Here is a 17,325-nt window from a genome sequence, read left to right as displayed (position 1 = left end):
TCAGCTGTACTTTGATCAGTTTTCTCGGTTTCGCTGAAACCGAGACACTCGCGTTTTGCTTAACCATGGTTCCGGCCGAAACCGCGGACCGCGAGTGTCGGTCTTTATCTTTGCGTTTTGGCAGATTGGGTAGTCTGAGGATCCGGCGGCATAATGTACGCAAAATCAGAACCGAAAAACTGTTCAGCAAACTCCGACCGACGCCTAAGCGTTCGTCGGTTGAACGCAGCACAGGCCGAACAGGCTGCTACGTCGTGGGCTGGGCCTAAACAAGGCAGACAATAAGAGTGGAAATCTTTATGAGGTATTTGTTTCCCACAGGTTAAACAATTAACTTTTTCTGACATCGGCTGAGGCAAGAAAGAGTCCCCAACGGGGTACTTAGCTTTAGAAGTCTTCGAAGTAGTATTCGGTAGAAGTAATCTCTGGATCCGACCGACCGGCACTTGCGAACAGCTTCTGCTTCGGGCGCCACGCGGCAAGAAAGACTGAGGAAAATGGCGTCGGCTGATGCCTTTATACCCGAAGACCAACAGTGATGACGTCGGGTGAAGTGCGACATCAGCCGAAGCCGGACCCGGACTTTGGAATCCGGCCGACTGAAGGGCTGCCTGACGACAGGACAACCCAGTTGTTATGACTGCAGATGCATCCATGAAGGACATCCAAACGCTGCTAGGTACACAGACTCCTCAGAAGGAGGATTACTGGACTGCCAGCCACCTCTCTGTTCCAGAATCTCCCCAGAGGAAACATCATCAGAAGGTGACCATGGAGATCCTTCTCCCTCATCGAGGTCATCGTCTTCTGTGGCGGACTCCTCTGTGGAGGTCAAATGCTTTCGCTTGCAAAGTCTCTTCGGAGGGACCTCCTCAGTGGGATACACTGGGGAGGTATCACAAGAGGCAGGGGTACCCGGATGGGTATACTGGCGCCTGAGGTCCCGCTGTTCCTGTGGAACATCCTTAGTCAGAAGAAGTGTTCAGGGAACATTGATGGGATTGAGAATCCCAAGGGGGCAGGTGACAGATGCGGTGGCAACTATAACCCTCTCCAGAGCCCCAAAGGCTGACTGCTCCTGAGTGGACGATGACTCCGGCTCAGACATGCCATGCTTGTGGGATGGTGTCCCCTCCAGGCCAGAAGGAGCTCGCCCAGGGTAGAAGTCGGAGCAGTGCTCACCAGAGCAGAAGCCTCAAAGCGCCTCAACTGTTCCGAATACCTGGGAGTCTAGCACAATTGTGGTCCGCGAGGTTCATTGTGGCTCTGGGAATTCTCCGGCTCTGAAAAGGTGGAAGAGCTCCATACAAAAGTCTGATCCAAGGAAAGTAATTTTTGGATCTGAGCTGAAAGGTACCAGACGTATCGGATCAGACTACTCCGAAGTACCACAAGATCTTCTGTACCATCCATTCCACGTCTTCTTCAGTAAGGATTCTGGTTGAAAGTTAAGAGGACACTGACGGAGATTTAGATCTACTTAAGAATGGGGACGGTACCCTCGAAGGAAAACGATCAAAGGTCGGGGAAGACAAGAGTCCTGGGAAGTGTCACAATTGGCTTAAAAGGATTCGTCTGATCCATCAATGGATCCAGCCTATCCTTACCCGATAGACTTGGAGCTGAAGAAACCAGATCCAGCATAGAAATGCTCGGTGCTGAAGGCTCCGACCAAGTCACAAACTAGCAGACTTGGAAGACTCTGAAGGCTCTAAAGGGTATGATGGAGCCAAGGCAGCCCCCCCCCCCCCCCCCATCACCACTTTTGGAGGAAAGGAAAGAAGCAGGGCTTGAATGAGCAGATTTCAATTTGGAAGATGTCACAGATTTGGACTGACTACCAGAAATGACCTCTTCAAAAGCAGATGGTAGCACACTCCTCAAAATGAGCTTATTCTTCCTTCCAACCAAAAGCCCTGTGGTTGAAGGAATGGCAGATAGCGCAATCATCTTATAGATGGAGGGGCCTAGACAGTAAATACAGAGGGAGTGTGAGTCACTGAAGGGAATTCTGTGACCACACTTTATGCATTTCTTAAAGCCTGCTGGCTTATCTTGCTTCTCCACCATTAACACAAAGACGGAGAATACACACACATACACACGCACATGAAAAACACACCAAAAAAAGACAAAAAGGATTTTGTTTTTAATACATAGAGGGGAGAAAAAGAAAACTACTAACAATAGTAGTTAAGAATACTTCTAAAGGTATGGGGGAGTAACCTATTAAAAAAACGGTTACTAGTGGGGGAAAGTTAAAGTAACCTAATAAAAAAAGTGGCTACTGTTGAAAAAAAAGGTATCAGAGACAAAGGGAAAATAGAAAAAGGTTATGTACTCAAACACTATAAGGAAATAAGATCGGGATAAAATATTATAATAATATAACCTGACAATCCAAGAGCTAGATTGTTGTCAGACCACATCTTCACGAAGCGGCAAACAAGATCTTGGGTAACAGGGAGAGATGCATTGTGGGTAAGGGGAGATATCCAAGAGATTTCTTCATTGCCACGAGCTTAGTAATGTCTGAATTGGGTCCAATGGACTGGATCCGGACCCATATGTGAGGACAAGATGAAAATTTGACAATATCAGATCAAATGAACAGTATAATAAAAGGAAGCAAGTTGTAAATGTAGCATGACTAACAAACCTGAGTATGATGGTATCACCACATACCCCTCACAAGCCTGAAGCAGTCCTGCATGTGAATGATTAACCACAATAGAACTTCAGTGACAAGGATTCAGAGCTTGGAAGAGTACCTGAGCTGGCCCAGTGCTAGTAAGACTCCATGTGATATAAGGCAGCAATCACACCTCTATAATTCAAGTGACCATTTCAAGACATGGTTTTTAAGGTATCCAACTTTGGGATGTTTTTGTGTCCACTACTTGCTTCTCCCCAATTTTTTCTTTCATCCTCACTACTTGATAACAGTCAACACTTTTGGAATCTAATCAGCTCATTCATTTCACTTAAGCTGAGAGAAAATCACAGAAACCATCGCCTAGGCGGCCATCATCGCTATGCTCTGCTTATTGTCCTATGCCGCCAGTCCTGGCAGGTGGTGTACAAACTAGCTTGCACAGAGATTGCTGTACCTTCTCCCTCCAATGCCCATGGGGGTGAGGCTGCCAGAATGGTTAAGGTCTTTATCTCACACATACATGGTACAGGGTTTGATGCTGACCTCTGGTTATTTAATGGCTAGCCCTGAAACAGGCTACAGACTAATAGCCATTTATTTACCAATCTGCTGCATACTGCAGCCTGAGAGATACAAGTGCACATGGTATTCCGCGCCTTCATGGGGTAGTCAGTGTGCAGTCAATAGACCTCCTCCCACCTGGAAGAATGGTTGGGTCAGCATCAGCCACACACCTTCAACCTCTCTGGTCTCCCCCAGAGTCCAGTCTGGGTCATCAGATTTGTGATCAGGGCTTTGTTTGTCTATGACACAGAATTAGAAGTTATGTACTTATCATAACTTGGTATCTGTGTTGTCCAATTTCATTATTCCTCACTGATGGGTCCTAGGATCCAATCTCGGATCCAACTCGGCCTCTTCTCAAGACTAATGATCTGAGCCTTGAGCTCCTCCCCCTCCCATAATGCCTCACTTCTCCCCCAACTCCGAAGACCGAGTTTGCTGCTTTAGTCAGTCAGTTATCTACAAGAATTCATAGGTAACAACATAACGTAACCCATAATATGGAAGTCAAACCAGGAACCTATAAGTTTCAAAATTCCTCTAGATATCTCTCAACAGCTTAGGATGGGCGGGACGTGAGGAACAATGAAACTGGACAACACAGAGACCAAGTTATGGTAAGTACATAACTTTTAAATCTGATGTTGCCCATTTCATTCTTCGTCACTGATGGGTCAGAGTCCCCACCTATGTAAACCTTGGGTGGCCCTCATGGAAGGATATGTCGAAGCACCAGAGAACCAAAGGATGCCCTGCTCCTGGAGACAATATCCAGTTTATAACGCAAAACATGTAACTTGGACCAAGTCACTGCTGCAAAAACCTCAGCAATAGAGGTTCTCGCTAAAATGGCAGATGAGGTGGACATTGACCTAGTAGAATGAGCTTTTAGGGGACAAGAAAGCTGCATGCCTTTCAAGGAGAAGACAGTAGAAATACAAATCACTAATCCACTTTGCTAGAGTGAGTTTGGACACTGCCTGGCATAGTAGATTAGGTGAAAAAGACACAAAAAGCTGCTCGGATTTTCTAGGTCCCATCATCCTGTGTAAATAAAAACGCAACTGTCTATACACATCAAGCAAATGTACTATATATTCGCCCTTGTTGGAATGACTGGAGAAGAAAACTGGTAAATGAATGGACTGGTTAATATTCAATTCTGTGGCCACTTAGGCATAAAGGCAGAGTTTGTTCTTAAGGAGATACTATCTTTGAAAAAGGTAATATAAGGTGGCTTAGATGATGGAGTCTGTAGTTCAGACACACGTTTTGCTGAAGTAATGGACACCAGAAAAATGGTTTTCCAAGACAGAAACTAAGTCGAAGGAATCAGCAGGTTCAAAAGGTTTCTGAGTGATACCTTGAAGTACAATGGTGAGGTCCCAAGGAGGAGAAGGAGCCTACACAGGGGTCTAAGTAGGAAAATCTCTTTCATAAAGGCCTTACATAATCTGGATGTTGAAAGAGAAAGATGAGGAGTTTTCCCCTACATGAAAATTGGCAATTGCTGCCAGTTGCAGCTTTATGATGGAGAAACTGGCACCCTCCTGGAAAAGCGAACTTAGGAACACAAGTATAGACAAAATAAGAGCTGAAAAGAAATAGATATTCTGCTCCACTACCCAAATTGATAATCTCTTCCACTTACTATTATAAACCCTTTTTGTGGAGGGCTTCTGAGAAGGAAGAATAATCCCTGGACCAGGAAAGCTAGGATGGACTTTTGTAAAATCATTGGAAGTGGAAAAACCAAGCAGTCAATCGTAGGGATCTGAGATTTGGACACATCTGCTCTGATGGATGGGAAATTAGATCCTGTCAGGAATCTAGTATCTATGGAGGACATTTTATGTGGGACTGTAGGAAGGGGAACCACACCTGATGAGGCGAGAAGGGGAAGATGAGGATCTAGCTACTCTTCAGCCTGCTGGCTTTCTGTTGTACTTTCGGAATCAGGGGTAATGGTGGGTAACCACAGAGGACACCTGGAGAAAAATCATGGACTACAGCGTCCCTCGGTAACTCCCCTGTTGGGGGATCAGAGCAAAGTACTTTCTGCACTTGCTGTTCAGGGGAGAGACATAGTTCCAGCCAAGGCTGGCACCATCAATTGAATATTTGGTTCACTACTGATTGATTCAAGGACCATTCGTGGGGTCTCAGGATGGGATCTGCTTAGTCTGTCCACCAGTACGTTAGTCTCCCCAGGAATGTGCGTTGCAATTACAAACTGGCTTGAAGATATCGTCCATTCCCACACTCTCATGGCCTCTCTGCATAATGGGTATGAATGGGCTCCCCCATGTTTGACGATGTACCAGACTACAGCCATGTCGTCTGTGTGGATTGCTATCATTCCCAGAGGAAGGCAGTCGTAGAACTGCTCTCACCTCTAGGACATTTATATGTAATTTGGTCTCTGTGACAGACCACATGCCTTGGATTAATCTCCCCTGATAATGCCCCACCCCAACAGGAAAGCGTCCGTGGTCACTGTAGCTATTGGAGGGGGAAGAGAAAAGGGCCTGCTCAGGTACAGGTAGTTTGACAGCATCCACCATCAGAAGTGATGCTTGCAAATCAGTGTTAGTCTGATAGGAACAGATAGAGGTTGGGTATAAGCTGGAACACTATCTTCAGAGTCCATTCTAGCACTCGCATGAAGAACCTTGCCAATGGTACTACTAGCATGGCAGTTGCCATGGATCCTAGAGCTCTGTGGACTAAACGTGCAGGTGCAGCGGTTGTGCCCAGCAACGCTTGCACTTTTTTCTTAGTGATACAACACGCTGAAGGGGTAATGCAGCTATCTGTGATCGTATTCAGCTGCGTCCCTATGAACTCTATGTTTTGTACAGGGGACAATTCTGACTTTGCTAAACTTATTGTGATTCCAAGCTTGCTGAAGGTTTGCAGTAGGTACTTGACTGGCTTGAATAAGCTGATGCCTTGTTGCAGTTAGGAAACCAACCATCCAAGTACTGGAACACCTGCAATCCTCAGAGTCTCAGGTGAGCTGCCACCACTGACATGCATTTGGTAAACACCTGGGGATGGTGGCGAGTCCAAAGGACAGTGTTCTGAATTGGTAACTACTGGCTCCAAGCTGGAAATGCAAATGTCTCCTGGAACGTCTGTTTAACTTGGTATTGTATCATCCTGGAGATCTATGGAGCATATCCAATCGTCCTTCAGCAGCAGCAGCTGCAGTATGGACTAAACTGTAACCATGCAGAACTTTGACTTCTTGATAAATATGTTCAGGATGCTCAGATCTGAGATGGGACACGTCCCACTTTTTTTGGCATCATAAAGAAGCATGAATAGATTCTGCATTCCTTGTTGTTCAGCTGGGACCTCTTGGATGGCTTATTTTACTAGAAGTTTCTGAAACTCTAGGATGGCATTTTCCCTTTCGGTGGCACATTGGTAAGACTCTTACTGGGACTTGGAGGTGGAAGGAAAAAGGGAATACAGTAACCTCTGAAAATATTGGTTGGCACCCAGTTGTCATTTCCTAAGCTTGTCCAGGCATCTAGGTGCAATGAAAATCTGCCCCAACTGCCTCCAGAGTAGGACAGTTGAGCAAAGCTTCAGGAGCACTGGTACGGGCTAACAGAGAAAGGTTCTCTGAGGCCCCCTGATTCTGTGGACCCCCTCTGCCTCTAGGGAGTCATCTGTCACTGAATCTTCTCCCTCTGCTCCTGGAAGAGGAATCTTCTTGGAACTCTGGGAAAGAACCTTGGGATTTTCAGAACCACATCTTCTTCCCACTCTGTTGGTTCCTGGGAAAACAAAGTCAGTTGGGAGGGAAGAAAACTTGATCCCTACAGCAGATAAGGTCTTTCCCTCCTGTTTGCTGCAGGTAAGAGTTTCTCTGACTGATGGTCTAAAAAGAGAAATACCATCAATGGAGGCACTGATGAAGGATGCTTTAAAGGGTTCTGCAAAGCCTCTCCTGAGGGCTATGCCTGTACTGGCTGACCGAGAGGTTACCTCTGCAGCATCTCAGCCTCATTGAGGAATTAAATATGATGGAAAAAGTGGCCAATTGGGTAGATACCTTCTTGACGTTCTCCTCCGACAAGGACTCTACCAGAGGGCTGGTAAGTTCCTTAACCAGATCCCTCTGATAAGTGAACTATGTCAAATAATTCAATGCTCTCATTGCAAAGGTAGCTAAGGCACAAACATGCTTCCCGTGTCTGTCCAACACCCAGGACTCTTTATTTGGGGATGGATAGTGGAGCACTGTTCCGATAGCTACTTTTTGGTGGCTGCAGACACCACAATGGCATCAACCAGAATACACTTACTCCAGTGTAAGTTATCTGCAGGTGGGCTAAGGTACTTATCCACATGCTTGGGAACAGGCTCTATGGTGTCTGTCTCAGTCCACTCCTGGCAGGAAACAAAGTCAATACGTTCGTCCTGAAGGGCTCCAGGAACACCAACTCCTCAGAAGGGGGCTGGGATGCCCATACACCCTTCTGTTTCATGATTTATAAAATATCCCCGAGGGAGATGTTGGCGGGTGGAGACTTTGGGGACTGCTCTCCTTCAGCAAAGTCTGTATCTTCAGTCAATGACTCCAAAGGGCTAAAGGGGAGCCCAAGTGCTTCCTCCTGCACTGTCTCTTCCAATGAACTTACCCCCTGTGGGATGTTTAGGGGAGGAGTCAAAGGGGAGGGGAACCCCCTGCAGGGGCTAATAGGCCTGGAGGCTCTCCTGCAGAGGCTGACTACGGACAGGATGAATGGGCCCAAAACTCGGATCAGCTGGTATCAGGGTAGGATTGGGGGGGGATTCTTAAACTCTGGAGAAAGTCCTTTCTGCATCCCAAAAGGCAGACGCATCAGGGGAAACTCTATTCCTCTCCCTCTACACCAAAGCCAACAAAGGAGAAAAAGCAGCGTCAATCCCAAGACAGCGTCTCCAGATAGCACTGGACATGAACAGTCTATGGTCGAAGCCTCGAGGGGAAGAGACAGATCCAACAAGATTGGAGCAGAGGTTAACCCTGTGGAGTCGGCACCAATGTCTTGGATCCAGAACCCAACTCTGCTCTAAAGGCATCACAGCAGAGCTGGTCTGGGACACTGACTGAGTCAACTAAATATATATCCTCAGCCCAGACAATGTCTCTCTCCAGTAATCTGGATCCAAGTTCCAAAGCGACTGGTCGGATCAGAAGAGGAATTTGTGCTATGGGATATGGAGCTCTCACAGATCCAGGATGGGATGAAAACAGGAGATCCCCAACTGTATCTGTGCCTTGATGAAACTCTATTATCCTGTCCACACCTGCATGGGACAGCCAAGAGGAGGCTCAGGAGTGAGTAGATTTTGCAGGAGACTGGTCCAAGCCATCAGAGCCTACTTGCTCCAAACTGGCATACTGCTCTGAGAACTACAATCTAAGGGCTTGGGATTCAAGGAGGACTTGCTCAGAGACTATGAACTGCGTATCCGTATTATGTCCGACGGATCCAAAGGGGTACTCGGACCAAAAGTATTCGAATCGAATACGGTCATGGCTGGTCCTGGTTCCATCGGATCCAAGGAACCTTGAGGATCTGAGAAGGGCCGGCTGTCTGTAGGCTATGAGGCAGCCGGACCTGACAATTTTGGTCTTTTCTCTGGTACAGAGGACGTCGCCTCTGGGGATTCTGAGGGGGTATGCCTCTTCACCTCCTTAGAAGGAGGTATCCCGGAGGGTTCAGCTCAAGAGACTAGCAACAGACTTTTTAAAATAAGCTTGTTCCTAAGGTCTTAAACAGCTAGAGGGTTAAAGGCCGCAAAAATACTACAGACAGCTTCTAAGTGCCCCTGCCCAAGACAACAGCCGCACCTCTTGTGGGCATCAAATTTGGAATTTGCTGCCCACATGAAAATGCATCTTTTAATCCCTAGCTTCTCAGACATGACTCAAATACACAGGGAATCATGGAATCACACAATCGCATACAAAACTCTCTTAAAACTAAAAAAAACTGCTTACAAAGAAAAGATACCGGGAATTTTTTTTTTTATTGGCAAATAAAGAAAGAAAAATACTAAAGGACAGCTTACAGAGGAAGAAAGTGTGTAGGAGAGGGAGAGGCAAAACCCAAAAGCCCCCCAAAAACAAACCTGTTAACTAACTAATGAACTGACACACAGGGAAGTTTAGACAAAATATGAAGGATCTAAGAGCAATTCAGAGACTGGATAGTAAAAAGTTGACCAAAAAATGGAAACAAAGTACTTACCTGCTAAAAGCAATGGAATCGTGTCTGTGCTGGAAGGAGGCAAACAAGATCTGATGAGTTAGGAGAGAAGTGAGTGATTATGGGAGAGGGAGGAGCTTGAGGCACAGATCATTAGTCTTGTGAAGAGGCAGTGTCAGATCCGAGACTGGATCCTAGGACCCATCAGTGAGGAAGAATGAAATGGACAACATCAGATCCAACTTTGAATGTGGGAATTTTTCACTATGTAGCAGGATCAAGATGCAAAGTCTTGAGTTGCAAAAGTACTGGGGTGGCTCAGGGATTCAGCATGCTCTTACACTTCCTGCCTGATGGCATTACACACCCACTTCTCTGAGTGCGGAAGTTTCTGAGAAACAAATGCAAAGTTAGGAGTAGAGATGAGGATGAACAGCCCTCAGTGTCACACAGTTATAGGATCACTCACAAAGTACAGTTTTGTACCTACCATAAATGTAGATGTCCAAACAGGATAGCATCTGCAGTCCTTACAAATGGGTTGTCCTGTCGTCAGGCAGCCCTTCGGTTGGCCGGATTCCAAAGTCTGGGTCTGGCCTCGGCTGGTGTCGCACTTCACCCGACGTCATAGCTGCAGTTCTTCGGGTATAAAGGCATCAGCCGACGCCATTTTCCTCAGTGTTTCTTGCCCCAGATGCCAGTTGCCCTCTTGGATAGCTAAATTTTTGGATAAATGACAATGTTTCCAAACAGTAGAAGGCAAACACAAAAAATAATCATGTATGTACATATATACAAACAAATACACCATAAGAGATCCCCCCCAGCTAGCTATTAGGTGGGCAAATACCCTAGGAGTACCACAGAGGGGAAGGAGGGTGGGTAATCCTGACTGCAGATGCTATCCTGTTCGGACATCTACATTTATGGTAGGTACAAAACTGTACTATGTCCTTCAAGGATGCATCTGCAGTCCTTACAAATGGGTAGAATACCATAGCCAAACTAGGGGAGGAGGAAGAAGAAATTATGGTGTAGTTAGGATCCCTTGCAAAACAGCAGTGGCAAACCCTGCTCGGGATCTAGAGTATAATGGTAAGTTATAATGCTTGGCAAATGTATGCACGGAGGTCCAAGTAGCAGCCTCTATAATGTCCTTGGTAGCCACTCCTCGTAAGAAAGCTGTGGTAGTGGCTGTAGCCCTGGTAGAATGAGGCCTTATGTTCTGTGGAATTTGCTTTCCATGGTAGGAGTAACAGAATCTAATGCAATTTCCTATCCACTTGGAGATTGTCTGTTTGGAAATTGCTTTTCCTTCCCTTCCTGTTGCATATGCTACCAGAAGCTGGTCAGATTTTCTATTGTCCTTGGTTCTGTCCAGGTAGTAGCGTAACTGTCTATGTACATCCAAGGTATGCAGCAGTCTTTCCCCCCTGTTCTGTGGATTGGGAAAGAAGGTAGGTAGGTGGATTGCCTGGTTTAAAGACACTCTGGATACCACCTTAGGCATAAATGTAGGATTAGTTCTCATGGACACTCTATCTTGATGGAAGATTAGGAAGGGTTGTACTGCCATTAAAGCCTGTAGTTCCGAAACCCTTCTTGCTGAGGTAATTGCCAGCAGGAAAGCAGTTTTCCAGGATAGGTGTTGAAGATCGGCTGTTGCTGCTGGTTCGAAAGGGGAAGTGTCAATTTTTCTAGTACAAAGTTCAAGTCCCATGCTGGTAATGGTGGTTTCCTAGGAGGTTTTACATTCTTAATTCCTCTCAGAAACTGCCTGAGTAGAGGATGCGAAAAGACAGGTGGATCGAAGCTGTATTCTGCAGAAATAGCTGATGCGTGTATTTTGATGGAGGAATAGGACAGGCCTGTATGGAAAAGCTCTGCCAAATACTCCAGGATGTTGGCAATGTCTACCTTTGACACATCTTTGCCCCTGTCGGTACTCCAAATGAGAAACCTTTTCCACTTTCCTGCATAGTTCCTTCTTGTTGAGGGTCTGCGGGCCTCAAGGATAATGTCTTTAACCCTTTGGGATAATTCTGGGTTAGTTGCTCTTATGTAATGTTCCAGGCAGTCAGTTGCAGAGTTTTCAGGTTTGGATGCAGGATGTTGTAGTTGCTCTGAGTTAACATCAAGGGAATCAGGGGCAGTGTCCACATTCTCCCCCGAGACATGCTCCTTAGTAATGGGTACCAATGTTGTCTTGGCCAATCTGGAGCTATCAGAATTATCCTTGGGCGTTCCTCTTTGATTTTCAATAGCACCTTGTGCATCAAAGGAAGAGGTGGGAATGCATATGCTGTCAGGCCTTTCCAACTGAAGGATAGAGAGTCCACCTTCCAAGCAAGTGGGTGGTATGTCCTTGTGCAGAATTTCTTGAGCTGGTGATTGAGTGGGGATGCGAATAGGTCTATTTGTGGCAGTCCCCATTTCTTTGTGATGGCCTTGAAGATGTCCGGGTGTAGCATCCATTCATGAGCATCCGAGGTAGTTCTGCTTAATATGTCTGCTAGGATGTTTTCTTTTCTCGGTACAAAAATTGCTTGTAACTGAATGTTGTAACTCAGAGCCATATTCCATAGGTCCAGGGCCATTCGGCATAGAGGGTATGAATGAGTGCCTCCCTGTTTGTTGATGTACCACATGACTGTGGTGTTGTCTGTCCTTATCATCAACTGGCCTTCTTGGAGGAATGGTCTGAAATTCTGGATTGCTAGTTGTACTGCCAGCATTTCTTTTTGATTTATGTGCAGGTGCAGCTGCTCTGGAGTCCATAAGCCTTGTATGCACTTGTCCAGCATGTGGGCCCCCCAACCGAGGTCTGAGGCGTCTGTTGTGATGGTTTGGCTTGGTTGAATGCTGTGGAAGGGCAAACCTGGGTTTGACTGGCATGCCTGAGCCCACCATAGGAACTCTTGTTTCAGGCATGGAATTAGTGGTATTTCAGTTTCTAAGCTGTGCCTGTGTTGAGACCATAAATTCTTTAGGTACCACTGTAGCTTTCTCATATGCAGCCTGGCATGGGGGACCAGGATTATGCAGGATGCCATGAAGCCCAAGGCCTGCAGTACTTTCCTTGCTGTTAGTTTGTTCTGCTTTGTTAATGCCAAAAGTAGAGAGGAAGTTGTTCTTGTTTTTCTGCAGTTAGGAATGCCATCTGTTTTACTGTGTCCAATTCTGCACCTAAGAAGGTTATTGTTTGGGATGGTATCAGTCTTGACTTTTTTATATTGACTGTGTATCCCAGGGCCTGTAGTAAGCAAATGACTCTTTGTAAGTCTACTGTTAGCTTGTTTTTGTTGTCCGCTTGTATCAGGCAGTCGTCCAGGTATGGATAAATTTGGATTCCCTGAAGCCTGCAGTGAGCGATTACTGATGCCAGGCATTTCGTGAACACTCTGGGCGCAGTAGATAAGCCAAAGGGCAATGCTGAGAATTGATAATGCTCTGATCCTGCAAGAAATCTGAGGTATCTTCTGCAATGTGGTCGTATGGGGACGTGCAGGTATGCCTCCTTGAGATCTAGAGTTACCAGCCAATACTCCTTGCCCAGCATGGGAAGAAGTTGCTGTAGGGTCAGCATTTTGAATTTTGGAACGATGATGAATGTGTTTAAAGCGGACAGGTCGAGAATAGGCCTCCAATTTTTTTTTTCTTTTCTTGGTACCAGGAAGAGTCTGGAGTAAAATCCCTTGCCTTGTTCCATAGGTGGTACCCTTTCCACAGCTCTCATCCTTGCTAATTGAGCTATTTGTTTTAGAGCTTCTGTCTTTTGATTTGGTGGTAGGTTTGGCATTCCTCTTTTTCCGGGTAAAGTGTGGAAATGAAACCTGTAGCCTTGGTCTATAGTTTGCAAAATCCACTTGTCTCTTGTGATATAGTGCCAGTTTTTTGAAAATAGTGCTAACTTTCCGCCTAAGGGTGCTGCTATTTGTTCCCTGGTAGGCAGTGTCAAAGCCAAGTCACTGTGATTGTCCTGTTGCAGTGGTAGTGGTTGTGTCTGTGCCTCGTTGGTTGTTACCTTGCCACTGGCGTCCCCTGTAGGCACCTCCTCTGGATTGATTCCTGCCTCTCTTGAGTTTTAGAGGAGTCTGGAAAGGACCAATTTTTGGAAGGCCAGTTCCTGCTAAACCTTGGAGGCTGAACCTGTAAGAAATCTTTTACTGTTTGCACAGATTTTGCCTTCTCTTCCATTTTCTTCAGTACCTGTTGGGCAGGAGAACCAAATAAACTGACCTTATCCATAGGAGCATCTAATAGCTTTGCTTTAACATGATCCGGCAAGACCTGCTCTTTCAACCATGCATGCCTTCTTATAACTATGCCAGTCATGGCTGATCTAAATGAAGCCTCCAGTGCATCATAGCCACATTTTAAGGAATGGTTACTAACCTGCTGAATGTTATTCACCATTTCTAGAACATATTTCTTATCTAAAGAATCATCCGAGGACAGTTTCTTAGTTAACTGATCAAGCATAAACTCTTGGTATTGGATCATATGAAACTGACAGTTCAATGCTCTAGCTGAGAGAGTAGCAGAGGTGTATACTTTTTTACCCCATCTCTCTAAGGACCTGGATTCCCTTTCAGAAGGGAGAGGGTTTTTAGCTGAGGTCGAAGCTACTGCCTTAGGCCCCTGGGAGATAGTCTCAGGATCTGCGAAAGGAGCCTTGTATAAATGGTGATGAGTGTCCGGGACCCTGTAGAACCTATCGGGCTTAGCAGGGGCTGGAGGTAAAGTATCAGGAGCAGTGCAAGCATCATTGAATGCATCATCCACAACAGGAAGAACTGGAGGTATAGCTAAAGGCCTATGTTGCGGTAAGTGTAAAAAGGTCCTAAGCCTTTTCCTTGAATCTGAGAAATCTTGCCCCTGCCATTGGAATTGCTCTCTCATGGCATGTAAAGTTTCCCCAAAAGAAAATTCCTCTGGTGGAGAAGCAGAAGGAATCAATTCTTCAGCATCTGAATCTTCATAAGTAGAAAAAGGAGCCTCTGGATGGTCTGTATTGTCTGTATCATCAGAAGAGTCATCTGAGGACACTGGCTCAGGGGGCTCTGCTCTAGGTCTCTTTTTTGGAGGTTGAGAGGCCCTGTCTGGGTGAGATTGGGATCCCCTTATTAAAGAGATGAGATCCTCTGCCAGAGTAAGCATCTGGGAACTGGAACTGGGCCTGTGAGAGGGGGGCTTAACAGGCACAGACTTAGAAGTTTTGGCTGCTTTAGCCCTGGCAAAGGCCTTTATAGACATGGCTGCAGGAGGCCTAGCAGCACCACGTGCTGGGGTAGAAACATCCAAAGGGATGGTGTCCGATAAGTCTTGTGAAACCACAGAAGTAGGTAAAACTTCAGAGGCCGATTCAACTAGGGTAGAGGGGGCCTCGGTAGTAGTCATGGATTCGGCTGAAGATTGAACCGTTTGCTCGGTTTCGGCCGAAACTGAGACACTCGCGGTTTGCTTAACCGTAGTTTCGGCCGAAACTGCGGACCGCGAGTGTCGGTCCTTTTCTTTGCGTTTCTTAACAATTTGAGTAGTCGGAGGATCCGACGGCATTATGTACGCAAAATCTGAGTCGAAAAACTGTTCAGCAAACTCCGACCGACGTCTAAGCGTTCGTCGGTTGAAAGAAGCACAGGCTAAACAAGCTGCTACGTCGTGGTCTGGGCCTAAACAAGGTAAGCAGTAAGAGTGGAAATCTTTACGAGGTATTTGTTTTCCACAAGTTAAACAGTTATTCACTTTTTCTGACATCGGCTGAGGCAAGAAAGAGTCCCCAACGGGGTACTTAGCTTTTTAGAAGTCTTCGAAGTAGTATTCGGTAGTAGTAATCTCTGGATCTGACCGACCGGCACTTGCGAACAGCTTCTGCTTCGGGCGCCACGCGGCAAGAAAGACTGGGGAAAATGGCGTCGGCTGATGCCTTTATACCCGAAGAACTGCAGCTATGACGTCGGGTGAAGTGCGACACCAGCCGAGGCCAGACCCAGACTTTGGAATCCGGCCGACCGAAGGGCTGCCTGACAGGACAACCCATTTGTAAGGACTGCAGATGCATCCTTGAAGGACATTTACAGGACCACCCCCAGCGTCGCACAGTTACAGGACCACCCCCAGCGTCACACAGTTACAGGACCACCCCCAGCATCACACAGTTACAGGACCACCCCCAGCGTCACACAGTTACAGGACCACCCCCAGCGTCACACAGTTACAGGACCACCCCCAGCGTCACAGGACTGTCCCCAATGAAACAACTACATTAACTTATAAGAGCAAAGTATATAGTAAACTGTGGTTATTACCAATGCAGACACTCCAGCTAACTGGATCAATACCTATGTCTCAGGTAATTTAGTAAACTGTGGTTCTTACCAATGCAGACACTCCAGCTAACTGGATCAATACCTACGTCTCAGGTAATTTAGTAAACTGTGGTTATTACCAATGCAGACACTCCAGCTAACTGGATCAATACCTATGTCTCAGATAATTCTAAGAAGCTACGCAGAGGACCAAAACATCAACATTCCAAAAGAGTTCAGACATAATCAGTCAAGCTGTGCACATACTGGCAGATAAAGCAAAAATCTGTGACATCACATACCAATTAACCACCAGCAGACATTTGACAATGAAGACAATGAAGACAATTATAAGGAGAAGGACAACAGACCATGCTTACTGACAAAAGCAGTAAGCACAGTCTTTGCTCACAACGTCTCCTGGTGACAAATAATAGAATATTAAATCTGCAGCTTGTGCCTGCAGAAGGAATGCCCTTGTCTACTAGTCTTTGTAAATGTTAATTTAACATAAATCAAAGCCACAACACTAAAGGAATGCAAACTTTGCCTCTGTTCAGCACACACTCTTGCATCAAACTTTAGAACTAGCACTAAACTGAAAATTCCCAAAGTTAAATGGCATTCTTCAATACTAGTGGACCAATGAACAGCTGCTGTGGTGCAGACATGCAGCAGAAACCCATACTACACAGGCCCATGAAGCATGTGCCAGTGGAGGTGGGATGGTGCAGTGCAACTACCCTAAAATTCCCAATATCACTTACTTACTTACCAGCTGTCAGACTTGTCACTGAAGGAGGGAGATATTAAAGGTCACAGTTTAAATATAATGTGCAGTCAAGCATCAAACCTCTTATCTGCTGCACCAGAGACAGTTGATGTTCTAGGACTTCTGGCTAAAGGAGAAACTAGGTTGAAATAAAGCAGATTTACCTGACTTGTTTCTCCAATTTGTGACCCTTCCAAAACGGCTGAGAGAGCAAAGAGAGTCCACGGAATCAGAAAGGTGTACTTCAGCCACTAACTCAAATTCAAAATCTTCACTGTAGTGAAAAGCAAAAGAAAATGATGGATTAGAGAGACACTTTTTCATTGTCAGTGCGTCTCAGCTAATGAGATTCTTCCTTTGGGATGAGAGTTACAAGTTTAAGTGTGAAAATAAAGGGGTACTGAGCTTCATCTGATAACTTGTGTATGCATTACATATAAAGATTTAGTACCCTCTTGTTTAACAATTCGCTACAAACTCTGCATTCACTGTCAATAGTATGATAGATACTTGCAAAAAAACATGCTTTACTCAATAATCCTTGCTAGCCACTTCAGTAAAAATCAAGTCACTATATGTATCTTTTTTTGAGAAAATACTCAAGTTTTGCTTTCATATTTTCTGTCCAGCTGTTGTCAAACTTTAAACAGGCTGTCCTACAAAGCTCAGTTTTAACAACTGGATACCTTATCTTTTACTACACAGATCACATTTGCAACTTCAAATTTATTTGCAAAGAATTCACAAAATAAACAATCAACAGAAAACTATGCATACATCTGATGACAGCAAAATGGTGAAAGTGTGTACATC

General features: G+C 45.6%; 1 protein-coding gene across 2 annotated transcripts in view; it reads right to left on the bottom strand.

The window, feature by feature from the left end:
* LOC122811010 (splicing factor, arginine/serine-rich 19-like) overlaps window positions 1-17,325 on the bottom strand; it is a 1,664,860-nt gene that overhangs the window by 754,004 nt on the left and 893,531 nt on the right. For both annotated transcript variants that reach the window (XM_044082522.1, XM_044082523.1), the window contains exon 4: window positions 16,677-16,786. In XM_044082522.1, the coding sequence (XP_043938457.1) occupies window positions 16,677-16,786 (110 nt within the window). The remainder of the gene's footprint in view (window positions 1-16,676; window positions 16,787-17,325) is intronic.

The sequence above is a fragment of the Protopterus annectens genome, chromosome 9.part0, assembly GCF_019279795.1.
Source record: "Protopterus annectens isolate FY-2018-M chromosome 9.part0, PAN1.0, whole genome shotgun sequence".
NCBI lineage: Eukaryota > Metazoa > Chordata > Ceratodontiformes > Protopteridae > Protopterus > Protopterus annectens.
The sequence above is the reverse complement of the archived record's forward strand: the minus strand, read 5'-3'. Positions and strand labels throughout refer to the sequence as shown.